The sequence below is a fragment of the Leucopleurus acutus genome (genome assembly GCF_964270905.1).
Source record: "Leucopleurus acutus genome assembly, chromosome: 13".
Taxonomy (NCBI): domain Eukaryota; kingdom Metazoa; phylum Chordata; class Mammalia; order Artiodactyla; family Delphinidae; genus Leucopleurus; species Leucopleurus acutus.
This window is the reverse complement of record NC_139155.1, coordinates 70,283,778-70,310,210: the sequence shown is the minus strand read 5'-3', so window position 1 is coordinate 70,310,210 and position 26,433 is coordinate 70,283,778. Positions and strand designations below refer to the sequence as shown.

Below are 26,433 nucleotides of genomic sequence, written 5' to 3'. Positions count from 1 at the left end.
CGGCTGCCGAGTACAGCTGTGCAGGTTGGGCACTGCACAAGGGTACCATAATGACATCGTAGACATCACAGATTTATTCCAATACTTTCTGGCAGATGGCCGTCAAATGTCCTGAGGAAGTAGCATCTTTTTATCATTTGCACAAAGGTGCCATATGGGGTAGCAGAGACCATACTGTTTGCTCTGCCTGGGATGTCATCTCCCTCATTCGCCACCAGGCAAGCTCCTAGTCCATCCTTCAAGATCCCCTTCAAATATCCCCTCCTCCAGGAAGGTATCCATGGCAACACCTCCCCTAGGCTTTCTGCATAGATTAATGGTTAATAACATCAATCAATGCTACTTGTTGACTCAGGAGTCAATACTGCCTGATGGAGATTTCCAGAGCAGGGCATGTGTCATTTGTAGCAGGAGAGATGATTCTAGGTGGAACTTGGACCCAGGATTAAATAACACTAAATCAGATACAAGGAAATAAGCCTCTTTTTACTCTTCTTTGATTAAATCAGGGAGAAACATGTCAGTTTGGGCAAGCGTGTCTTTCAGACCTCTCTCTGACTCTTGCTAATCACCCATTTTGTCAAAGAGCAAGCGGGATGCAGGCTAAAACCTTCAGCAAGCGAGGTGTCTGCTGAGAATTCAATACTTCGCCTTTTTAAATTGTATTTACTTATATGACTGCTTTCTATCTATACCATATGATGCCTGTTTTCCACATCCTGTAGTGTTATCAAATTTTATTTACAAGTCAGTGCATTTAAGCACACAATATTATTTATTTAAATAAATATATTAAGTAACTAATAAAACAGGTGGTAAGCAGAGAAGGCAAAAATCAGGAGAGTGGTACCTGAAGGAGTAGAATTTGAAAACACAGACTTGTTTAAGAGCGCGTCTCTGGAACCAGACTGCCTGGGTTCAGATTTTGACTTGACACCTGTGTGACCTTGGGCAAGTCACTTTCCCTCTCTGAGCCTCAATGTCCTCACTTTTTAAATAGGAATAATTATATAATACTGGCCTCCTAGAGTAGTCCAAAAGATACACTAAGAGAATGTAAAGAGCTTAGCAGTGCTCACTGTTTTGATTATTATTATAATTATCAAGACAGAGGAAGTCACATGCCAGCAATGACAAGGGACCTTGAGGCATCCATCTGTTCACAGACCCAGGAGACAGTTTGGCTTCAGGAACTTTTATTTGCATGGGGAAGATGAGTCTCCGGAAGGGTGGGTCACGAGAGAAGAGTGGTGTGTAGACTCACTTGGGGGGCTCAGCGGCCAGCACGGGGAAGCAGCCTTCACGGTGCCACTGTCTGTCACGCAGGCGGCGCACAGCCTGCATCTGTGGCTGGAAGGCTCCCCACTCATTCCAGTGCCGGAAGTCACCAGGCTCCAGGAGGTACTGGTACCCGCGGTAGCCAGGATACTGATAGCCGACCCAGCTGGTAGGAAAGCAAGGACAGCATGGAGATGGCTAGCCTCACTACCTGGCACTTGGACCCCCACCTTGACCAGTCAGTTCTCCATCCATCCATCCATCCCTGCAGTCTGCTCTCCATCCCTCACCTGTGAGGGTTCGGGCTTGGGTTCACCGGGGCCTCCTCTGTCCTGGCTTTGCCCCTTCCTGCTGGCTTCCTGCTGGCTTTGGCCAGTGATCTCACCTCTCTGACAGATCTCAGTTTTCTCCTCTAGAAAGTGGGGATGGTCATGGGAGCTGGTTCATTAGGGTGTTTGGGGGCCAAATGGGAAAATGCATCTAAAGTACTTACTAAGTGGGTTACATGTACATGGTAGGGAGATTAATACACATCCCACTGAAAGTGGTGACCCAGAGCTCAGAGAACAGGATTAAAGGGAGTGAAGATAGGGCCTGGGGACTGGTTAGCAATGAGGCAGATAAGAAGGGGGAGCTTTGTTTCAAAAAATGGTTTCCTTTGTATGAAAGTGAATTTGCATGTAGTGGTTGGGATCACACATTCTGGTATCGGATATAATCGGTTCAAATCCTAGCTCTGCCATTTACTAGGTAGATGACTTATCAGAACACCAGCTTGCTATCTATGAAGTGGGCGTGATGACATACCTGCCTCATTGGTGTGTTGTAAAGACTCAATAACTATTCATTGAAGGTAGTTAGTGCAGTGCTTGGTCCACAGTAAGCAATTAATACCAGTTATTATCCATGATTTATTTCTAATTCTGTCCTTGCCTCTGCTGGGAGGGTTTTTCCAGGCCTCTCCCAGAGCCCCTGCCCATCTTTCAAAGTCTGACTTAAGTTCCAGCCTTGCCAGATAAGCCTCGGACCCACCCTCCACTCCAGCACACATACCCTGGTCCCAGAAACCTTCCTTCCTCCTCTGACCTCCTGTGGGGACCATCTCTTACCTATTATTGTTGGACATCATCTCACAGGTGTACTGACATCTCCCTGCTAGACTGAGTAAGCCCCCTGAAGGCAGGAACTGGCCCTTCTTCATCTCTGCCTCCCCCAGTGTGCTGAGCACAGAGCCTGGCTCACAGGCAATGTTTAGTAAATTTCAGATTCCTTGAATGCAGGGATACTGGGTTTCAGGGAAGGAGAAAATAGCAAGAAAAAGGTCAGAGCCCTGACGGTGTTACAGGAGCTCAGAAAGAGTCTGGGGTGGAGAGGTAGACACCTTACATTTGCCTAGAGGAGACCAGGGGTGGTTGTTTGGAGGCAGGGGCATCGATAAAGTGACCTCCTTCAGGTATCCGGCCCTTCCCTGTGTTCTCATGGACATGGGGACATGGGGCTCTGTTTTGAAAGCTTCAAATCCTGAGAGTTCAGAGCAGAAGGAGTCCTTTGGAATAAGGAGTCTGCTGAGCCCATTGTATAGATGGCAACACTGAGTCACAGAGAGGGCATGTGGCTCACCCGGGTCCCACAGTGCATCAGTGATGCGGTTAAGGACCTTTCATTACACAGTCTCACCTCTCAGATGTCATTCTACTCATGTCCCTAGAGGCTACAATTTCCCTGAATATTCCCTTTCCCTAGACACATCCAGACTCATCTACTCACGTCAACTCTGCCCCTTGCACTTAATTATTCCTCCAACCCAAATACAGAGTTAGAAGCCCCTATTCGCTCCATCTTCCCACTTTTTAGAACAACTTGCTAGGTCTGTTTACATTGACATGTAGTTCGTCAACAAATGACTCCACTCCCCAGAGGGATGAAGCTCTCTTTGTGGAATCCCAGCCACTGGCACAGAGAGAATTTAGGAGGAGCTGGGGCCTTTCCTGTATGTCTGATGTCACATCCTGTAAGGGAAACGGCGTCCGAATCTGTCTGAGCTTGAAGCAGGGGATGAGGGCCCACAGGAGGGATTCTTACGTTCCGCTGGTGACCTTCACGCTGCCCACGCGGTCACAGAAGCCGTAGACCCAGAGACTGGGCACATCGTCCTCCTGAATCTCCATGGTGTTGCCCTTGAAGTTGGCACCTTCAAACAGGCAGAGCTTGTGCGCCTGGGCGTCCTGGGGAAGGAGAGACTGGGTCAGGGCTGTGAAGTATGAATGGGGCAAAGAGAAGTGACTTAGCAGGGCCTTCTGGGTGTGGAAAGAGAGAGCGGAGTCTGCTCAGGCCACCATGGGACTTGCCCAGGATTGCAGTTGTCCAGCCTCAAAGCGCCCTCCTCATCTGGGAAAAGGGAGTGTCAGCCTCTACTTCCTGGAGTTAACCCATACAGAGCACCTAGCATGATGTCTGGCATACATACACCAAGTGCTCCAAGCAAATTTATTATTTTTATTATGACGATCAGGGATGCAGAGGCTCAGAGAAGTCAAGGTTCTTGATCAATGTCACACAGCCAGCGAAGGGCAGAACCTTCCAGAGAAGCATTTCATTCTTCCCATCCCATCTTGCACCCTGTTCCCTTCCACTCCCTCTGCTGCAGCCACAGTGGCCCTATTTTAGTTCCTTGGTCCCACCCACTCCATCTTCATTCCGGGAACTCTGCCCTACCTGTTCCCTGGGAGACTGTTCAAATGGCTGACTCAGTTCCCATCCTTTGCAAGCTGTCTCTCCTGATCACCCCTGACCCCTCCCACCCCCTCTTCCCCAACATCAGAGCTCCGGTTTCCTCTTCCCCTCTCCTAGCACACTGCATGGCCCCCGTGCAGCACGTGCAACAGTTGTTTGCCATTACAGATTCATTTTTGTGATGAGGTTTTCAGTAGATACCTCCCACGAGGGCAGGGACCTTGCCTGTCCCAAGCACAGCTGCATACCCAGGGCCTACGACACAGCCTGGCAGAAACACATCAATGTGTTTGTGGTTGAATGAATGACTGTAGGTGGAAGATGGTTGAGATAGAGATCCCTCTAACTTCCCAGGAGAGAGGGCTGGAAAGGAGTCAGGGAACCAGCTGGCAGGGAGTTGGAGCCACTCAGGTATGAGAGAAGATGGGCCACGTTAGGATGGTGGCAGGGATACAGAGGAGGAATTAGACCAGTGGCTCTCAGCCCTGGCTACCCAGAGACTACCTAGGAGGCATGAAAAGATATCAGTGCCTGTGACTTAGCCCCAGAGATGTGGACTTAATTGGTCTGGGGCGGGGTCCAGGCATCGGGAATTTTTTCTTTGTTTTAAAATTTTACTTTTATTAGAGTATAGCTGATTTACAATGTTGTGTTAATTTCAGGTATTCAGTTATACATACATATATTCACTCTTTTTTAGATTCTTTTCTCATATAGGTTATCACAGAATATTGGGTAGAGTTCCCTGTGCTATACAGTAGGTCCCCGTCAGTCATCTATCTTATATGCAGAAGTGTGCGTGTGTTCATCCCAAGCTCCTCATTTTTCCCTCCCCCTCGGGGATTTTTTTCTAATCATATATTTTATTTAAGCAAATGTGTCTAAATGATGATGATTTCAATATGTAGCCAACATGGCAATATTAATGAGGTATTTTACATTCTTATTCTCCTTTTTTACTATGTATTCAAAGCCTGGCATGTCTGTTGCACACCTCCATTCAGACTAGCCAAGATTCAAGTGTTTAATACCCATATATGGCTATTATATTGGACAGCAAGGTTCTAGAAGCTACTGGAAATGCCCTAGCTGATCGCTCTTCCAAACAAGGTCCGTTGACATAGACCGCCTTATAAGGACGATTGACGGAGAGATTTCTACGAATTCTCACAAAGAGTCCATTATTAAGGCTGATAATTCAGCCTCAATTTGAGAAAAACACTAGGAATGATCGGCATGGATAATCCATTAAGGTACGTTTGGTGATGCCAAAACAGCTGGCTGTGGGCACATGATAGCCTCAAAAGGACATGCATGAAAACTCATCACGGGGCTTCCCCGGTGGCGCAGTGGTTGAGAGTCCACCTGCCGATGCAGGGGACGTGGGTTCGTGCCCCGGTCCGGGAGGATCCCACATGCCGCGGAGCGGCTGGGCCCGTGAGCCATGGCCGCTGAGCCTGCATGTCTGGAGCCTGTGCTCCGCAACGGGAGAGGCCACAACAGTGAGAGGCCCGCGTACTGCAAAAAAAAAAAAAAAAAAACTCTTCACGAAAATTCCCATCTCAGATGGCAAAAGTTGGTTACCATCAGACATTAACATTGGTGAGTGAAGATGTGGCTGGTTCATGAATCACCATCAACATAATTCTAGAAGAAACCTGTGATTGGCTTGGAGATAACTCCACCTACTTTGGCTTTGAGTCTTGAAGTTATGCTACCTACTCTAGTTGAACATTATAAAAGGGCTGATTCAGTATATAGTCTTATCATCGGGATAAGGTGCCTTTCATGGTGCCTTTCTACAATATCCCTCTTTTCAGCTATTACACGAGCTTCAACCTGCATGTCTGATGATTTGGATGGACCTTGGGATTTTTCGAAGCTCCCCAGGAGTGCCTAATGTGCAGTCGGCAATTAGAAACATTCCACAAAGAGAGTCAAGGAAGACAACAACTGAGAGGTTCAGTCCACTCTTGACAGCAGCAGAGAAGGAAAAAACTAGGTTCCATTGGCCCTGGGCTCCTAGTAGGAGCTGGACACACGATGAGTGTATCAGGGATGCCTTATGAATTGTTGAGCACAAGAGCCATTGCCCTTGGACAACTCAGAGGTCGCTGCGCCTCCCTGCCCACCATTCCTTCTTTATTTTTCTTGCTCACCTGACTCCTTTGCTCTCCTGGCCATCAGCCCTCACGCTTGCTCCTGCCCTGCTGCACTAATCCCCCAGGCCCAGTACAGGAGCCACTCACCATCCTGATGGGCCGGAAGGACATGAGCCGGTCGCTGCGGTAGCTGCTGGACCACGTGTCCCATCGCGGGTACTCGCCCTTCTCCAGGATGAACATCTCCCCCCGGAAGTTGGACTGCTCAAAGGCAACCCAGCTGGACATGAGAGAGATGGGGAGGGCGGGGAGAGTCAGGAGGGGCAAAGGCAGAGAGGAGAGGAATCCTTAGCAGAAGCCCCTCCCACCACTTGCCTTCCGATCTTCCCCTTGCAAGGCAGCCCCAAGGCCGGTGGGTTTGATCCCAGGCTATGCCACTGACTGGCTGTGTGACCACAGGAAGTTGCTTCACTTCTCTGAGTCTCGGTTTCCTCATCTAATACGCCTATTTTCTTGAAGTTGGTGAAGGATTAAATGAGACAATGTATGTAATGATACGAGCAAAATGTTTCCCCAGATGTAGGATTTACATATAATTTAAGTATTATAAGGACTTGGGAGAAATAACACACAAGAAGACATTTTTTAAAAAATGGATTCCAGCTAGGAGAAAGTCTTTGTTGGATACTTATGTGTCTTTAACACCTATTAATCTCTCTTAGTAGCAAAGGAAGAACAGGTCACCAGCCCAGAGCCTTGAGCAGGCTATTATACTTTGTTCATTGTATAAATTTGTTTATGGATACCTTTTACCTATAGCAGATGATATCAGCTGTCCATTTGTAAAAGTGATGCAAAGGTTCTTTTGATATATGTTTACTTAAAATGAAATATATTAAATAAATAATAGTCCTGGAGGTATGGGGGTAGGGAAAAATTGATACAGTGCTTAAATCACCTGTATTTTTGGTAAAGACTGGCCTGGCACACAGAAGACAGTAATCGGTATGAGGGCAGTGGGAGGGAAACGATAGTAATATTCACCTCTCAGATACCTATGAGAATTAAATGTGATTGCGCTTATGCAGGTGTTCAGTTCTCTAAAAGGACTAACTAAGCTTGATGTCAGATGGGGGCTTTCTCAGTGCACCTGATTGAGAATGGCAGTGAGCTTGTGTTAGAGGGACCAGGGATTCCGGGGGAGATAAGATGATCCCCATTTCATAGATGAGAAGGCTGAGACTAAGGAGCCTCTCGAACTTTGCTCTCTATGTGTTCAGGAGTTCTGAGGGAACATGAGAGGGCTGAGGGGTCACTGACATTAGTCTTATCTCCCTGGGGGCTGCTGGGACCTTCCTCTACCCAGAAGGAGATGCGGCAGATGGAGGAGGGATGGGCTACCACCACAGACTGAAACAGAATGTGTCCCAGGAGCCTCAAGTCTTGTCTGAGGAATGTGCCAACCCACACTGGAGTGACAGAATTGAAGATGCAGACTGATTCTTCCAGAATAGAGGTGAATCTGCCTCAGTCCTCCCTAGTCTAGAGTAGAGGAGAAGAGGGAGGGAGGGAGGGAGGGAGGAAGGAAGGAAGCTGGAAGGAAGGAAGGAAGGAAGGAAGGAAGGGAGGGAGGGAGGGAGGGAGTTTAAATGGATGAGTAGATAAGTGGATGGACAGGTGGATGGACAGGTGGATAGAAGGATAGATGGCTGGATCTATGGATGAGTGTATTGATGGATGGATGCATGATGGAGAATGGATGGATGGAGGGAGGGGTAAATAGAGGGATAAAGAAATGGGTGGAGAATGAATGGACAGATGGATGGATGGGTTGATCTACAGATGGATGAATGGGTGGATGGGAAGGGAGCCTTGGAAGATGGTGCCTTGTAGGAGTTAAGAACATAGACTTTGGAAACAGATGGACCTGAGTTCTAATCCCAGTTCATCATTTATTTTCTGTATGGCTTTCGGCAAGTCACTTAAGCTCATTAAGCCTCCGAAAAGGAGAAGAAATGATTGTATCTACCTTGTCAGGAGGTTATGAGAGTTTAAAAGAGAAAGCATAATCAGTAATATCTTTCATGACTAAAGAGGAAGGGAAGCTGCTGGAGATCTGAGCTTATAGAAAGACAGACACTGATGTGGTCCTGCCACCCTGCCACCCTCCCCCGAAACTGTCTTATTCAGGAGTCATAATGCCCAGTGAGGACCCGTTACATGAGTGAGGAATTGTCAATATTTATTTTAGTGTCTTTTCTCATCTCCTACGGTTCATTTGAGTCTTATAAGCAAGGAGAGAGGTAGGGCAGAAATCTGAATTCCCAGATATGGAAACTGAGGCTCAGAGGGGCTAAGTCACTGGTCTAAAGTCACATGATGGTGTCGGTGTCAGTTGAGGCCTCCTAGGTTTCAGGCAGGCATGCCTCCCCTCCCCAACTATGTGAGGGCACACCTCTCCTCCCCTCCCCCTGCCCACCTCATCCCCTCATTTTTTTTTTTCCACCACTGTTTTTCCCATGACTCTGCTGGTCCTGACACAGAGCCAGGGCCCTGGAACACAGGATCTTTTCTCTCCCATCAGGTGCAGTCCCAGAGCACACACCAAAGACCAGCCGCATCTTTGCTTGAGGAGAGATGCTCTGGGTTTGAGTCACAGACAATGAAAAAAGCCTGCAAACCCAAACTGGCCACATCCGGCAGCTTCTGCCCCCAGCTGGGCAGTCTGAGGGTGGGGCTGAGGTTACCAGCCTACCCTGGCCCAGGGTAACTTGGCTAAACTCACAGGGCAACAGGGTGGGTAAATAATCCTCTGCCACCTGCCATGTTTGGGCACCCCCAAAGTGCCAGGCCCATGCTGCGTTATCACCTGCAGACCTTAGAATAATCTAGTGGAGGGTAGTGAGGACCATTACTCTGCCCATTTCAGAGATGAGGAAACTGAGGCTTGGACGCTGAACAAGGCAAACAGGGGAGCTGGGACTCAAACCCAGGCCTGTCTGACCTCAAAGCTTATCTCTGCTCTTTGTATGCTGTGTGTACCGGCTGATCACACTCCTTGAGGGCTTTTTTGCTGGAGAGACAAGAGGCAAGGGGGCCCTGTGGGTCTTATCCGGGGGCTGGCCCTGCACCCTGAGCTTAGTGCACAGGGGCTGAAGTTGGTGCAGCCACTATGTCCAAGGGACAATGATTCTTGTTTTATATGGGGGTCACTAAAGCCCAGAGAAGCCCAGAGAGTGAGGGGCAGGCTGTGGAGCATGGTGACTAAAGCGCTAGAGATGAAACTGATCAACCTGAGTTGAACCCAGGGTCTACCACTTACCACTAGGTGACTTTGGCCAAGGGACTTAACCTCTCTGAGCCTCGGTTTCCTCATCTGTCGAATGGGAATAAGAATCGCCCCTACCTCATACAGCACTGTAGGATCCTCTAGGTAAAGCCCTCAGTCAGTGCCTGGCACTAATGGGTACTCAACAGATGCTTAGTATTACCTTTAAGGCTGCTTGATGCCCAGGAGAGGGGACAGCTAATGGACACCTGGCTCTTTGGCCTCCTCCTGCTATCAGTGATGGGCAGGGTTCCTTCTATAGCAGAAAAAAACATCTCTCTAGAGCCTGGAATCATGACTTACTGTCAGTGTGACCTTATGTTAATCAAATCACCTCTCAGAGTCTCAGTTTCCTCACTTGTAAAATGGGAAGGAGAATCATACCTCTCTTTCCTCCCTCTTGGGTTTGAAAGAAGTACTGGAAATAATATACAGTTGGCCCCAGTACCCATGCATCCAACATCTGCGGATACAGAGGTTTGGCTGTACCACGGGGACTTGAGCATCCGAGGATTTTGGTATCCACTGCGTATCCTGGAACCAATCCACCTCGGATACTGAGGGATGGCTGTATGTGTCTCTGATAGCATGGTGATAGGCATGGAGTGGAGCGGGTGGCCAGTAAATGGCAGCTACGGTCGTTTTCTTATTACTTTACTAGGGCTGTGGGAGTGCCCTTCCACTGCCCAACACTCACGGTCCTGAGACGACAATGAGGCTGCGCACTCGGTCGAAGCCGCGGTCTCCCAGGTTCAAGCACTCCCCGGAGAATTCCACCCGCCGGCCCTGGAAGTTCTCCTGCTCAAAGACCACCAGCTGCAGGAAAGAAGCCCCCATGTCAAGGGGGCAGAGTGAGCAGGGAGAGGCTCCAGGTCAAATATGCATTAAGTACCTATGTAAATAAGAGCAGGCTGTGCCCAGATCACACGAGAGCTTGCCATGAGCCAAGATCTGTGAACTTAATATCTGTACCATCTTTAGGAACTGATGGATCTTCCTTCCAGGCCATTATCTGTGCTCTTTCTCCTGTCTGGGATGCCTTCTTCATCACATATCCCCATCCTGGAGCTCATGTCCCCTGTCCTGTTCTAGGCTCAGTTGTCACCTCCTCCAGGAAGCCCTCCCTGATACCCTCTCCTTGGGTGAGCTTGGTTGAGTGCCCCCCCCCCCACTGTGCTCATCCCATCAGCAGCACAAGTAACATACTACACAGTCACTGCTGCTTTGCTTCTGGGTATCTCTCACCCCTCTCCCCTTTCACTCAACCCTTCCAAAGACCAACGGGGTGGATCCATTTCTTTATCTCCAAGCCCCAGCCCCTGCCACAGAGCTGATGCTCAGGAAACATTCACCAGTCTACCCAACAAACCATAGGGGAGGCCAGAAGCAGGGGCCCCTGTGTAAACGTGGGCTAATCCCCTCCTCTCACTAAGCATCCAATTTTGGTTTTTATCTGTTTGTTGCCCCAAGTTGGGAAAACGCTGCCATTCACTTGGACCGAGGCAAGTGGATGCCTTCTCTTGAGCCTCAGTTTCCAGCTATAAAAGGGAAAGAGGTTCACATACCCTTGACCCAGCCCTTCCACTCCTACACTTATCTGCCCAAGAGAAACTCTTGCAGGTGACATGGCTGAGAACACCCTAACCAAGCCGTTCACGACAGCAAAGCTACCAATCACCCAGGAGTGACGGTCACACTCGGAAACATCACACAGCAACCAAAACGAATGACCCACAGCAACGCACAACAGTATCAGTGACTATTAGAAATCTCATAGGAAGAAAAAAGAAAAATCCAGAAAGATTACATATGGTTCATTTCAGTAAGTTAAAAACAAATAGAATACACATATATACTTTTAAAGGAACAATGCATCAAAGTACATAGAAAAGCAAGCAAGCAGATGATGGACGGGGTGAGGATGGCAGTAGCCTCGCGTAGGGGAGGAAGGAGGTGGGCTCGCGGGACGGTGGGGGGCGGGTAGGCGGCTGGAGAGGTGGGAACGGAGTGGGGCGGGAACACTTTGAAGTTAGATTGAGGATGTTTACCAAGTCCTGGCTTTTCACACAAGTGGTGGGTTTGCAGGTGCGTGTTGTATTATTAAAAATTAAATTGAAATTAACCATTAAATAAGCGACGACATAAATAAAATCTGGCCAGGGGTGGACTGCATGACAGCCTGTCATGAACCAAGGGTGGTGAAATGACCCAGTTCTGTGCACCCAAGGTTGAAACCCAACCCAACCCAATCCGAAGGGACCGGATGCCTCGCTTTCCAGGAGCCCTTTCAGCCTGACCGACCGCTTGGAACACTTTTCAAGAGGGTCTGAGGCCGGCCTTCTGCCCTGGAGGACCTCCTGGGACAGCCGTTTCCTGCTGCTAAGCCAGCCCGCTTTCTCTCCTTCTCCATCTGTTTCTTGCATGCGACAAAATGTAAGCAGGTGCAAGCCGGTTGCGCAGACTGGCGGGGAGGGGAGCGGAGGAGGGGGAGGAAGAGGGAGGGGAGGGGTAAGGGGAGGAGGGAGAGGAAGCGCGGGGTGGAGCCCAGCCACCCCGCCTCCAGGTCCTCACCTTGTAGCTCCCGGGAGGCAGGTCCCCTTTGGCAGCGGGCACCCGCTGGGCTGGGGCCTGGGCGGGGCCGGAGCCCGGGGCTGAGCCCTTCCCATCAGTCCCTGGGTTCACCGCAGCTGTTGCAGAGGCCTTGGCCGCTGGCTGAGACATGGTTCCCAGCTGCAAAAGTCTGTAAAGAACCCTTCGGCCTGGGTTCAGTCAGGGATGGCGCCCCCAAGCTGCCTCCCTGGCTCTCATCCCCCATCACCCTGTGTGCTCAGGCTTCTCTGAATTCATCTAGTCTTTCTCCTTCTAAAACAGAAGCCTGAATGTTTTCTGTCCCCATCTCCCTTTGCCGTCAAGGATTTCCTGTCTGGGGACCACTCATCCCTGTTATGCTTTTCTCCAGGCCTCAGACCCTGCCGGTACCTCCACCAAGCCGTGTCCTCGCTGTCCCCCTGCTGTGTCCTTCCTCTGCCCCCCCCCCCTCCCCGGAGTCACTTATCATGCTTCTTGGCTTGGGCAACCTCAACTTGCCTCAGCAGATTCATAACAAGAAGCCCCATTTGGGAAAGCCTAAGGGAGGCCAGGCTCTGTTACATTCATGAATGAACACATCCGTCCCTCACCGTAACCTCTTATCTCCTCTGAGCAATCTGAGGCTGGTGGGGGTGGTGGGGGTGGTGGATGACCTGCCCAAGGCCACACAGCTACTAAGTGGTAGGACTCCAATTTCAGTGCAAGCACCCAGCAACTGGGCTTTGCCATTTACTTATTCGGATTGATTCATCCTTCCATCCCCAGCACCTGGCTCAGCGCCTGGCCCACAGGAGATGCTCAACTAACATCTGTTCAGAGATTGCATGAATGCATGTTCCTCTCTCCTTTCCCAGTCAAACTGCTGCCTCTGGTACTGCCTGGGAACGGGTGTGTGGGTGCAGACACAGGCCTGGGACTGGGGCGTAAAGGAGGCTCCAGGAGGACGTGTTTGGCCCATGGCAGGGTTCTAAAAGGAGGCTGTGGCTGTGTAGGCTTTGGGTGGAGAGGCCTTTGGTCAATTCCAGTGGTTCCTCATTACTTTGGGGTCATGGATGCCTTTGAGTGTTTGAAGAACGCCTTGTCCTTGTCCCCAGGGGAAAAAAAATGCCCCCTTTAATTTTGGAGACAGTTTCCAGGGGGCTCCAGGACCCCCTGAGGGCGCAGATCATCAAGACCCTCTGGCAGTGGATTCCTGAACACTTTCTGTAAGAAAGAGCTGGTTGGGGCAAGCGGATCCCTCCCTGCGTCTCCCCTGAGAAAGACTGTCGTGACTCTGGGGTGCTCTGCCCACGATGGGCAAGGCCACACATCTGGGCCACATCTGTGGCTTCCAGGCGCTTGCTTACCCCCACCCTGACCCCGGCCAAGTCAGTCTATGAATCAACATTCCCCTCGTATGGTAGCTGGGTTCCTTGCGTTCTGGACATGTGCTCATTCCTTCAATAGTCTCTCTCTCCTCTCCCCCCCCACCCCCGCCTCCTCCCTTTCCCCTCCCCCTCCCTCTTGCTGCCTTCCTGTTTATTTCTGTTTTTACTTCTCTCTCTGCCTATGCTTCTGTCTTTCTGTTTCTCTCCCCAGTATCTTGCTCTCTGCATCTCTCTCTCTATCTGTTCTTTGTCTTTCTTCTTTCTTTTCCTCCCTCCCTCTCTTCCTCTCTCTGCCTGTCTCTATTTTTATCTTTTCTCTCTCTCTTTCTCTCTCTCTCTGCCTTTCTCCTGATTACCCCGTCTCCCTGACTCTTTTCTGTCCCTGATCTCTCTGCCTCCCCCTCTCTCTGCCTCTGTTCTGTCCCCTCCCCTCCCCTGGGGCTTTTAGCTGCGGTGGGTCCCCTCTTACCTGGGGCCCTGCTACTTCCTGCTGGAGGGCAGGCAGGAGGGCAGGCTGGTGCAGTGGGTGACGAGGGCCCGACCCCCCATTTTATAGTCTGGCAGACACCAGACCCTGTGGTCTGTGGCACAAAGGGGGAGCTGGCTCAGCAGGCCCCAGGCAGAGAGTCAGGGGCCTCAGAGGCCTGACCCTGCCGGGTTCCTGCAAAGGGCAGCACTTCCCATTGTGAGCCCGGCAGGCACAGCAGAAACCCTGGCCAGTAGCCACATCGCTTCGCCTCTGCCCAGCCCCTGCCCGGGTGCCGCTCTCACAAACCCCAGCCGGGGCTGGGCCCACAGGGTCCCCGCTGGCTGCCAATCCTGGGGCAGGGAAAAGGGGAGCCCCCAGAAGATAGGGGACCTGGGTTTGAGTCCAGGCTCAGCCACTCTGCACTGTGTGGCATTTGGCAAGTCTCTATCCCTCAGGGCCTCCGTGTCTGCAGTTATCAGTGGCGCAGGTGTCCCTGTGGGGTGCTGCACAGGAAAGAAGGGGCCGTGAGTAGCGCTAAACGTATCACCGCTGCCTCTGGTCAGGTCCCAGGACAACCCACCTTATTTGGCACTTTCATTGTACCCATTTGCCAGATGAGCAAAACTAGGGTCCAGAGAGGTCAGAGTCAGGAACTGGCCCGGGTAAGGGGGAGCTAGGGAAACCAGGTTGCGAGAGAGAAACAGGGAGACAGATTGGGAGACGTGGAGAGCGACAGAGAAAGAGAGATGATGGAGATGGACCTACAGAGCGGCAGGTGGACGGTGATGGGGAGAGAGACAGACAGAGACGGATGTGAGGTTGAGGCCCGGGTAGAACAATGGACTTCAACAAGGTCACACAGGGCGAACTCATAGTAGAGCCAGGGCTGGAGGGACCCAGGGGCGCTGCTGGGCCAGACCAGCCTGCAGTCTGACTCCCTGGCCCCAGGTGGTGGGGGGGGGGGGCAGGGAGAGGGGATTCTGCATAGGTTTTTGCTTCTTCTATGGGGGTCCAGGAACCCAGATTCCCCACGGAGCCCAGCTGCGCCTGGAGGTCACCGTGGCCTGGGGCCAGCTCTGCCTTGTGCCCTTCCACCCCCGCCTCACTTCCTGGCCTCCCCCTGAGCCTTTCATCCTGGGCCAAGGCCTGGGAGGGGGCCAGCGACCGCAGGATGGGGCAGCCACTGTAATGGGGGCCAAGATGCCTGTGGTAGGGGCCACCCACAGGTCTGGGTTTCAGGGTCAAGATGTCTGGGGCAGTTCCATGATCCCTGTGGTAATGGGCTGCCAGCCAACCAGTGAGGGCAGAGGTAGGGGGTGCACGGCCCCATGCTGATGGCTCCACTGGGAGCATCTGACTGACGTGGCTCCTATAATCCTCATTGTGATGGTGGGGACTCTGAGATCAATCCTCTTTGCCGATGAGGAAACCGAGGCAAGTCCCTTTCCCCTCTCTCAGCTTGTTTCCTCATCTGTAAAATGGAATTAGGACTCACATCTTTTATTTTTTTAAGTTTTTTTTTTTGATGTGGACCATTTTTTTAAAAGTCTTTATTGAATTTGTTACAATATTGCTTCTGTTTTATTTATTTATTTTGGTTTTTGGCCACGAGCCATGTGGGATCTTAGTTCCCCAATCAGGGATCGAACCCATACCCCCTGCATTGGAAGGCGAAGTCTGAACCTCGGGACCACCAGGGAAGTCCCAGTCACATCCTTTTTTTTTTTTTTTTTTTTTTTTTTGCGGTACGCGGGCCTCTCACTGTTGTGGCCTCTCCCGTTGCGGAGCACAGGCTCCGGATGCGCAGGCTTAGTGTCCATGGCTCACGGGCCCAGCCGCTCCGCGGCATGTGGGATCTTCCCAGACCGGGGCACGAACCCGTATCCCCTGCATTGGCAGGCAGACTCTCAACCACTGCGCCACCAGGGAAGCCCCCAGTCACATCCTTTTAACTCCTGAACCCAAGCTCTTAAAAACGACGCCCTCCTGTGTTTAAGGGTAATCATGTTCCCCAGCTTTAGTGAAATATAAATGACACACAACATAGTGTAAGTGTAAGGTGTGCCACATGTTGATCTGATACATTTGCAAATTGCAAAATGATTGCTACCTCCATCCCATCACATAGTTACTATTTATTTTGTTGTTGGGAAACATGTAAGATCTGCTCTCTAAGCCACATTCAAGTATACGATACGTATTAGCTGTAATCACCATGTTGTACATTAGGTCCCCAAACTTGTTATTCTTATAACTGGAAGTTTATACCCTTTGAGCACCATCTCCCTGTTTCCCCCACCTCCCAGCCCCTGGCAGCCACCATTTTACTCTCCACTTCTCTGATTTTGTCTTTTTAAGATGCCATATGTAAGTGAAATCATACAGTATTTGTCTTCCTCTGTCTGATTTATTTCACTTAGCACAATGCCCTCAAGGTCTATCCATGCTTCCTTCTTCTTTTGGCAGGATTTCCTTCTTTTTCAAGGCTGAATAATATTCCATTATATCTAGATACCACCTCTTCTTTATCCACTCATCCATTGATGGATAATTAGGTTATTTTCACTTCTTGACTATTGTGAATAATGCTGTAACAAACATGGGAGTGCAGATGTGTCCATAGTAATTTTTTTTATTAGCAGTGATGATGACAGTGATGATGGAGACACATGACGAATGTTATGTCCCAGGCGAAGTTCTGGGACAGCAAGTGCTGTTCATGTGTAATTCACACTTACCCTCACAATACCCCTATCTCTTAGGTTAAACCCAATTTACTTTGTTATACCCATTTTACATATGAGGAAACTGAGGCTCAGAGAGATTAAGTAACATACTCAAGGTTACCGAGCCAACAAGAGTGGGACACAACCCCGGGCAGTCTGGCTACAGAGCCTACATTCTTAGCCTTTAATCTTCATGGCAAACTAATATTAAAGTTATGCTTTTTTTTTTTTTTTTTTTTTTGCGGTATGCAGGCCTCCCACTGTCGTGGCCTCTCCCATTGCAGAGCACAGGCTCCAGACGCGCAGGTTCAGCGGCCATGGCTCACTCTGCGGCATGTGGGATCCTCCCGGACCGGGGCACGAACCTGCGTCCCCTGCATCGGCAGGTGGACTCTCAACCACTGCGCCACCAGGGAAGCCCTAAAGTTATGCGTTTGATAGGGCTACCTTTAACCCTCTCAGGAGGGAACTAATATTGCCATTTTAGATGCCATGAGCTGACCTAGGACATCCTCCAGGTCACCCAGAGCGATCTGGTTTCCAGCCATGCTCTTTCCCATGCTGTGAAAGCCCCCTCTTAGGCCAACTCAGAGGGTGGGAGTGTGGGGAGAGGGCGCACAAAGCAAATTCTACAAACCCTGGATATTCAGCAGGTGTGGTACAGTTTGCAAAGCATGTTCACACCCACCAGCTCCTTCATTCTGCCCACAGAGCCCTCTGGGCTCCTCTCTGAGCTTTGTGGGCCCTGGAGGCCCTGGCCCAGCCACCTTTCCTGCCTGTGTCCCTCTGCTCTCCTTCAGGGTCCCTGAACTCCAGCACCATCAGGCCACCAGCCCCATATTCCTACCTCTACAGCTTTGCCCAGCAAAAGCGTCTCCTTCCATCTCACTTTGTACAAATCCTCCTCACCCTTCAGAGCCTAGCTTCAATGCCACCTCCACCATGAAGCCTACCCTGATTGCTCCCATTGGAAGAGGAAGGGACCTGGGAGGGGGAAACGTATAGGCATTTGTTGAATGTCTGTTCCAGGCATGTTACATAATCTCACACCAGTCCTGTGATATGGTTTATTCTTGTCCCATTTTCCAGGAAGAAATAGGGGAAACGACCTGCCCCAGGTCACACAGCTAGGAAGGATGAGGTTTTTAGACTCTGTGTCTACCGCTTGTTATCCTTCTCCAGTCAGGAGTCCCATGGAGCTGATTAAGGCGGACCTTCCTCCTCTTGCCTTCTTCATGGGTAATCCCTGAGTGGGAGCAACCTGACCTTTCCCTCCCAGCCGAAGCCAGTGCTGCTGACACCTCTCTATTGGAGTTCCAGCCAGGGCTGGCTTTTGTTCCCGTTACTCGCTTGCTGAGTCAGGGCTCTGTCCCCCAGGGGCCCTCTCTCCTCCCTGCCTATAAGAGCCTGACCTCCGCTGGTGCCAGGTCTGGCATGTTCTCTGGGTCCATTTCGGTAAGTCCCAGGCTCGGAGAAGGAGTGGGATCTGAGCTCTGGGTGAGCATCCTGGGAGGGAGGGGAGCCCAGGTCCCCAATCCTGGGGACATCACTGTGCCATCCTGAATGCCATCCTCATCCTAACCGAGGCATCCTAACTAGGACCCAGACATCAAGACCAGTACCTGCAACCCCCATTTAAAACCAGAATTACTCCTGCAATCCTGTTGCCTCAGCTTCCACTATTAGAGTTCCCTTTTTGGGTCAGATGCTGTCTTTGGGAGGCTATCTTAAGCTGAGCACCTTGGTTCTTGCCTGGGGTGAAACATCCGCCCACCAGCAGCTACAGAAAATTTCCCATAGTGAGCAGATAAAACAATACAGAGCAGGGCTTAGAGGAATGGGACCCAGAATGGGTACGTTTTGAGATAGCGGTAGGATGGAAGAAAAGCAGACGGTATTGGTCACAGATGGAAAGGGTAGGAGAGGGACAGGCCGAAGCCACACTTTGCCCCCAACCTCAGGCACATCTGGACCCATCTGGAGCCCAATCAGCCCAAACTAGACTTCAGCCTCAAGGAGGGGAGCAGAGTCAGGGCAGAAGCGTATCACGTTCTCCTCTTGTGTAGGAAACAAGCAACATGTCTCTGCAGTGCACCAAGTCAGCGGGACACTGGAAGGTAGGAAGAGGCATGGGAAGGGGGCGATGTCTGGGAAGTGGGAGGGCACAGGTCGATCCCAGATCCTGGGGACCACCGCCCCCACCTTCATTGAATCCCCACCTCACCCCTGGCGGGCGGTAATGAGGGCCCATTTCACAGAGGATGCAATCAAGGCTCCAAGAGGGAGAGGGTTTTGCCCAAGTTCACACACTGGGGTCTTGATTTGAACTTGTGTCTTATGGTCCCAAATTCAACCTTGTCTCTGGCAGAGATGGCAAACTGGTAATAGCACATAGTCTCTGGGCATGATTTCTTTGACTTCCTCTGTGTTAAAAAAGAGAAGAAAAAAAAAAAAACCCAACCTTTGAGTTTGTCATCAGCCTTTGAAAACATGGAAGGTCCACAGAAAAGTCCAGATATAGGGGTTGTCTTGGGAAATTTAACAGTTGGTTGCATTATCATGTGGCAACAGTAGGTGGCGCTGAGCAGACGCCACCCACTTCCACAGGGCCTATGCTCCTGGGTCCTCAGCCCTCACGCTCCTTTCCTGGCCCCTAGAGGCATGTGAGTTTGCAATCCCTGCTTTACCTGATCTGCCCCACCCTGACTCCTAGGGTGAAGCCCTAACCGCTCACGGGACTCTGATGCGCGTCTCCACCTTTTCTCTCCGGCATAGATCGTGGTGTGGGATGAGGAGGGCTTCCAAGGCCGGCGGCATGAGTTCACAGCTGAGTGCCCCAGTGTGCTGGAGCTTGGTTTTGAGACTGTGCGATCTTTGAAAGTGCTGAGTGGAGCGTGAGTCCAGGGGGATTGGAATCAGGGTGGGGGAGACAGGAAGTGATCTAGAGAGGGGTGCTGGGACTTTTAGATGTTCTAGGTGTTATCTTCCCAGGCTCTAAGTGTACCGGTGTGCCTTCCTTGGGTCTGAGATGCTGGGGAGTGTGCAGGATGGCAGTGTAAGGTCGTGCAGGTTGTGGACTGCTCAAATGTAAGGGGCACCATTCACACAGAGCCTTCCCACTGGATGAGGCAGCCCTGTGGGGGCAGACCTTTAAAACCCAGTGTTGCATCTGAAATGTCCCTCTTAGGCACAAATCAAAAGCCAATATCACTCACCAAAAGTAGAAGGTAACTATAACTAAATATAGTAAAAAAAATAATAATAATACTAGCATTCTGTAATTGAACATTGTTGCCTGACTGAGGCTCTGAGCATGAGATATGTTTTGTTAAGAGAGAGAGAGAGAGTCATGAGATGGCCAAGGCTTAAGTCAGCGTGTGGTCAAGCCTCATCTACATGGCCTAGAGGGACACGTGGAAGAGTGCCAGCTACCTGCACGGAGCCGGTCCCCTACCTACAGTATGCACAGCGAGGCAGTGGGCTACTAGGTCTAGATTGGACTCCTCCATGTCAACAGGCTGGATGTTTGGGGCCGGGTAGTTCTGTGCTGGGGGCTGTCCTGTGCCTTGGAGGACATTCAGCAGCATCCCTGGCCTCTACTCACTAAACGCCAGCGGCAAAACCCTCTGCTCCCTCCTCCCAGCACGAGGACCAAAAATGCCTGCAGACATTGTTACATGCCTCCTTGGGGGACAGAGTCACCCCTGCGTGACCACCACTGGTCTAGAACTCAGGGTGGGGGGCCTCTTAACCTCTTGCACTCTCTACCCTCTGTCCGCAGGTGGGTGGGTTTTGAGCACGCCGGTTTCCAAGGGCAGCAGTATGTGCTGGAGCGGGGTGAGTACCCGTCCTGGGATGCCTGGAGTGGCAACACGTCCTACCCCGCCGAGAGGCTCACCTCCTTCCGGCCCGTGGCCTGCGCTGTGAGTCCTGCCACTGCCTGAGCCTGGGGTGGCCTGAGCCCCTCCAGTGGGGGTTTGGGAACCAGATGTCCCAGAGTTCAAATTCTCACGTCACTGCTTCAAGTTGTGTGAGGTGGCGGTCCCTCCCCTGGGCCTCAGTCTCTTCATCTTGAAATGGGGCCATAGTACCTATGTTGTGGGGTAAAAGGATGTACGTAGAGCATCTGGACGGAGCCCTCCACAAACGTTCTGCCCATGGCAACTTTGGTCATAATATGAGCTCCTCCGTGTCCTGTGTCCTTCTTTTCATGACTGAGGGACAGTGGGAGAGTCTGGGTGCCAGAGGTGGCAGGGCAAGTGAGGGAGAAGCGTTCTATTTCTTGTTCCTAATTCATTACCAGTGTTCTTGATTTTATATTTTTCCTACTGTTTACAGAGTATGGGTGGAGGTGGGCATTATTACTCCCATCTTACAGATGAAAAAACTGAGGCTTGGAAAGGTGTACTTTTTTTCCTTCAAAAACAACTTTTATGGATTTTAAACCACACGGCGCACATTTATCACTTAAGGTTCAGGGGGAAACCTGATATGGCCGAATAAGAAAATAAACGTCACTTATACGCACACCTCTGAGACAAAAGCTCACTGTTATCAGTGCTGGAGATTTCCTTGGTCTTATATGCTACCCACAGATTATATCTGCAGTGTTGATATCAGTATCTATGTCTAGATCTGTATATCCATCTATGTCTAGATATCTATGCACGCGTATCACTCGGTTATAAAAGTTGAATCATAACGAACCTAAAGCTTGGAAACCAGCTTTTCTCCCTCTGCAAGTATATCACAATCACTCTCCCAGATGATTAAATCTCACCTGTGGCATCATTTTCCATAGCGCCCTAGTATATCATTTGGTGAATGTTCATTTGTTTCACAAACGGCCCAGGCGTTGCGCCAATGCGGGGACTCGGAAGGACTCTCACAGATGCAATCCCTACCTTTACCCAGTTTACAACTTCTGGTTTCATTTCGTTCTCAAAACAATCCTGAAAAGCAGATGTGGTTAGTTTCATTTTAGAGATGCGGAAACAGGCTCAGAAATGCTGTGTGACGTGTTTTTGTTTGTTTTTTTTTAAATAAATTTATTTATTTATTTTTGGCTGCGTTGGGTCTTTGTCGCTGCGCGCGGGCTTTCTGTAGTTGGCGGCGAACGGGGGCTGCTCTTCGTTGCGGTGCGCGGGCTTCTCATTGCGGTGGCCTCTCTTGTTGCAGACCACGGGCTCTAGGCGCGCGGGCTTCAATAGTTGTGGCACGCGGGCTCAGTAGTTGTGGCTCACGGGCTTAGTTGCTCCGCGGCATGTGGGATCCTCCCGGACCAGGGCTCGAACCCGTGTCCCCTGAATTGGCAGGAGGATTCTTAACCACTGCACCACCAGGGAAGTCCCCATACTTTTTTTCTTTAGATGATTAAGCTTAGTCAGCTGCTAAGTGGAGAGTCAGGATTTGAACCCAGATCTCCACGCCCTTCTTAACCGTAGTGCAATATCCCAGTGTACCTGATCCTCTGTTATCGGGTATTCAGGTTGTTTTTTCTCTTCCCTTCCCCCTTCCCTTCCCTCCCCCGCCCCCTCCTGTTATCCACAAGGCTTCTTTTCTCCTTGATTATCTTCTTTGTGTAAATTTCTGAAACAGGAATTTCGGGAAGGACAAGCAGTACACCTCTTGTAAGGTTTCTGGTGCCTGTTGCCTTACTGTCCTTCCAGAAAGTTTCAAGGAAGGCTGATTTTGGAGACAAGAACAGGGGTATAGGGGCCAGCAGAGGCTCCTGGGTTTCCGACTGAGGACCTGATGCTCTGACTCTGTTCCCTGTACCTGCAGAACCACCGCGAGTCGAGGCTGACCATCTTTGAGCAAGAGAACTTCCTGGGCAAGAAAGGAGAGCTGAGTGATGACTACCCCTCCCTCCAGGCCATGGGCTGGGATGGCAATGAAGTGGGCTCCTTCCATGTCAACTCAGGGGCGTAAGTGGATGCAAGGCTCTGCTTGGCAGGGACAGAGAGGATGTTGAGAAGGATGGGGACACCTCCTGTGAAAACTATGCTGGGGACTTTGGGGATCTGATGCCCACATTCCAGAGGAAGATACTGAGGCACAGGGAGCTATCAGGCAAAATTTCTGGGATTGCAAGTAGTGGACACCCAGATCACACTGATATTGAGCTCAAAGGTTATTTATTGGCCCCTATAACTAGCTTCAGGCACAGCTGGATCCAGCTGCGACAGTAGGGCTCTGTCTTTCTCCCCCTCTTGCTCTGCCTGCCTCAGTGTGGCTATATTCTTAGGCAAGCTCCTCTCATGTGAAGATAAGATGGCAGCTTCATCCTTATATTCCAGCCAGCCCCAGTGATTCCACGAAAGGTTCCAGGAAAGGCTCTCATTGGTCCAGCTTGGGTCACAGGTTCAACTCTAAACCAATCACCATGCCCACAGGAATGGGGTACTCTGGTTGGCTAGACCTGGTCACGTGCTCATTGCTAGAGTGAGGATTTTCCCACGTTGACTGAGGCGGGTGGATGTGACAGGGTCTGTCACCAGAAGGGGAGAGGATGGATGGCCAGGAGTAAACAAACAGATGTGGGTTAAGCAACTTGCTCCAACAGCAAGTTATCCAACAGCAGGTAGGTAACTGAATCCAGCTTCAAGCCCAGGACTCACTGACCCTTCCCACCCTTTTCACCCAGGGGATGGCTGAGGTGTGAGATCCTCAGTTATATAGGATGAGAGTCACCTTCTGAGGTACCCCTTGGCTCCTGGCCGGCAGGGGCAAAGGTGGGAGGTAGGGTTACTTTATTTTTTTAGTTTTCTCGGGAAGCACCAGAGGATCTTGTTTCAGAGTAGGATGGACCTCTTGTGATTCCTGAGTCCACTTCCCTCTTACAGAAAGGGAAAGGGAAGCTCAGAAAAGGAGACACCAATCCTTATCTAGTCCTGAACAATGCAGGGGTCAATGAATTGAAAGAATAGCCTTTTCCTTGGAGGTACCCCTGAATAAGGCAGGAGGGGGAAAAATAAGACTCCCCACTTCTTTCTCCCTCCATCCATCCCTCTGTCCTTTCCTTCCTTCCTTCCTCCCTCCCTCCCTTTCTTCATCAAATATTTATTGAGCTCCTCTGTGCTGGGTGTCATGTTAGGCACTAGATAATGATGAACCAGCACACACACCCCTACACCCAGGAGCTTCCTGTTGGCAGAGGAGCCTGACATTTTTACAAATCATCTGTTAATTACCTAATTACATGAGTGCTACAAAGGTTCAATAGGGGACTGTCAGACCGCCCTGATGAAGTGATGACTGAGCTGAGACCTGAAGGATAAATCCAACTTAACCAGGCAAAGAAGGGTTGGAATGGTGTTACTGGCAGAGGGAACAGCGTGATCAAAAGGACCCAGTGGTGGGGAGAGCAGGGCACATTCTGGGCAGGAATGCCAGGGAAGGAAGTCCAGGATGGCTGGCGTGTGTTTGCAGCATGGGGTCCCCTTGTCCCTGTCTTAATCACTATGCCGGTGCCTCTTCAGGGTAACAGTCTGCCTCTTCCCTTTTCCAGCTGGGTTGGCTCCCAGTTTCCTGGCTACCGAGGTTTTCAGTATGTGCTGGAGTGTGATCACCACTCAGGCGACTACAAGCATTTCCGGGAGTGGGGCTCTCATGCCCAGACCTTCCAGGTGCAGAGCATCCGAAGGATCCAGCAGTGAGCAGGGGGTCCAGCGCTGAGCAGTGAACATGTGCTTGTCTGGATCAGACGAGCGTTGGAGGCTGTTACATGCTCTCTCCTCTGCCTCCCCCTGTAACCCGTTCGACCCCAGCACCCATGTGGGCAAGTCCACGCACCGTCAGCACGATAAACTAAAAGTAATTAAAAAAAAAAAAGTCTAGGGTTAGCCTGTGGTTTTCAGTTTTATTAATCCTTCAAAGAACCAACTTTAACTTTGTTGATTCTTCTCTATCATTTGTGTTTCATTTTGCCGAGCTTTGCTTTCATCCTTAACATTTCCTTTCTTCTATTTACTTTGGGTTTACTTTATTCTTCTTTTGTCCAGCTTTTAAAGGTAGACTCTTGGGTCATTAATTTTGGCCCCTCTTTTCTTTCCCCCCAATAGAGCCGTTGAGAGCTATAAATTTCCCTGCAAGTACTACATTAGCTGCTTCCCAGAAATTTTGATTTGATGTGTTTCCATTATCATTCAGTTTGATATTTTCTAGTCTCCCTTGATTTTTTTCTCTGACCCATGGGTTAAAGGTGTGGTATATAAATATTTATTTTCTAGATATTTTATTGGGATTTTCTAGGTAGTTTACTGTCATTGATTTGTTATTCAAGTCCATTGTGGTCAGAGAACATACTCAAGATTTCAATATTCTAATGAACGGAAACTTATTTTATGGCCCAGCTTCTGGTCTATTCTTGATAGACTTGAAAACTGTTTAAATCCTGCAGTTGTTAGCTACAGTAAGTCCTCTACGTACAAACCTTCAAGTCGCAAACTTTCAAAGATGCGAATGTGCGTTCATACGTCGAGTCACGTCAGTTAGTTCGCATGTCTGGCGTACGTTGTCACGTGCGTGCATCCTCTACAAGTGGTTGTGTTTCTGTGTACTTTACTGTACAGTACTGGATAGAGTACAGTAGTACAGTATCTTTATTTTAAGCCCAGGATGTCCAGAAGCAAGTGTAAAAGCAGCAGTATATAGCTGACTGTATTAGCTGGGTACCTAGGCTAACTTTGTTGGACTTAACGAACAAATTGGACTTACGAACACACTCTCGGAACGGAACTCGTTCGTATGTAGGGGGCTTACTATATCGTGTTCTATAAATGTTGATTAGGTTGAGCTGGTTCACAATGTTGGTTAAATTTTTCTATATCCTTTTGCCAAATTTTTAAAAAATCAGTTTTTCCTCAATCCCTCAGAGAGGGCTGTTAGTAACTCCTACTATGATTTGGCTCTATCCGCCTCTCCCTTTAGTTTTGTCCAATTTTGCTTCCTGATTTGTTTTTTTTTTTCTTCAAGAATCTTGATGCTCTGTTATTAAGGTGCACATATATTTATGATTGCTGTCTTCCTGATAAATTGTCCCAAGCTTGTGTTTTTTAAAGCCACGCATGGAGGGAGCCAGTTCTCTCCCCTAAAGCTTCTCACATTCCTTTTCTCTCTCCCCAGTTCTTTCTCACACATACTATGCTGGAGTCTCATTTAACATCTTCCACCTGAAAAGTTTTTTTTTTTCTTTTTTTTTTCGGTACGCGGGCCTCTCACTGTTGTGGCCTCTCCCGTTGCGGAGGACAGGCTCCGGACGCACAGGCTCAGCGGCCATGGCTCACGGGCCCAGCTGCTCCGCGGCATGTGGGATCTTCCCGGACCGGGGCACGAACCCGAGTCCCCTGCATCAGCAGGCGGACTCTCAACCACTGCGCCACCAGGGAAGCCCTGAAAAGTTTTTAAAACTAAATGAACTCCTACTCCATTTGCAGCCTGAGTGGCAAGATCTACGCATACGTTCCCCACCCCCACCCTTGCTTACTCTCTCTCCTGGTTCTGTACATATAGATTGTCTCAACAATCATAAGCCATTTGGCTATTCTTCTAGACAATCTTCCTCTGTCATAAGTAAGTCTGACAGAATCAGGAAGGGGTGGGGTTCTGAACAGCCTGCTGGAAAAGATAACGTTCTCTGGCTCAGGAAGGGGAGGGAAGTGTTTGGGAACATTTGCACTTCAGTAATTTTTAACCCCTCTTTGTGGCATCCCATTCATTCAAACAATCATTTGCTTGGGACCTACTGTGCCCTGGGAAATGGTAAACAAGATACACAAAGTCCTTTCTCTCATCCAGCTGGATGGGCAAGACAGACAAGTCTACAGTGGACTATAGTATC

The 26,433-nt window shown here is 50.0% G+C and overlaps 2 protein-coding genes across 2 annotated transcripts; one reads left to right on the top strand and one right to left on the bottom strand.

Annotated features, from left to right (window-relative positions):
• Positions 1-1,243: 1,243 nt before the first annotated feature.
• CRYBB1 (crystallin beta B1) lies at positions 1,244-12,162 on the bottom strand (the record flags this gene model as incomplete). Its single annotated transcript, XM_082853338.1, has 5 exons — positions 1,244-1,444; positions 3,361-3,503; positions 6,261-6,393; positions 10,139-10,257; positions 12,013-12,162. 5 exons carry the CDS (start codon positions 12,160-12,162, stop codon positions 1,261-1,263), a joined length of 729 nt encoding a protein of 242 aa, XP_082709464.1. The 3' UTR covers positions 1,244-1,260.
• CRYBA4 (crystallin beta A4) lies at positions 11,802-24,250 on the top strand (the record flags this gene model as incomplete). Its single annotated transcript, XM_082853339.1, has 6 exons — positions 11,802-11,874; positions 18,659-18,709; positions 19,368-19,486; positions 20,374-20,515; positions 22,377-22,519; positions 24,103-24,250. The coding sequence occupies exons 1-6, from the start codon at positions 11,863-11,865 to the stop codon at positions 24,248-24,250; spliced, it is 615 nt and encodes a 204-aa protein (XP_082709465.1). The 5' UTR covers positions 11,802-11,862.
• Between the last annotated feature and the right edge of the window lie 2,183 nt (positions 24,251-26,433).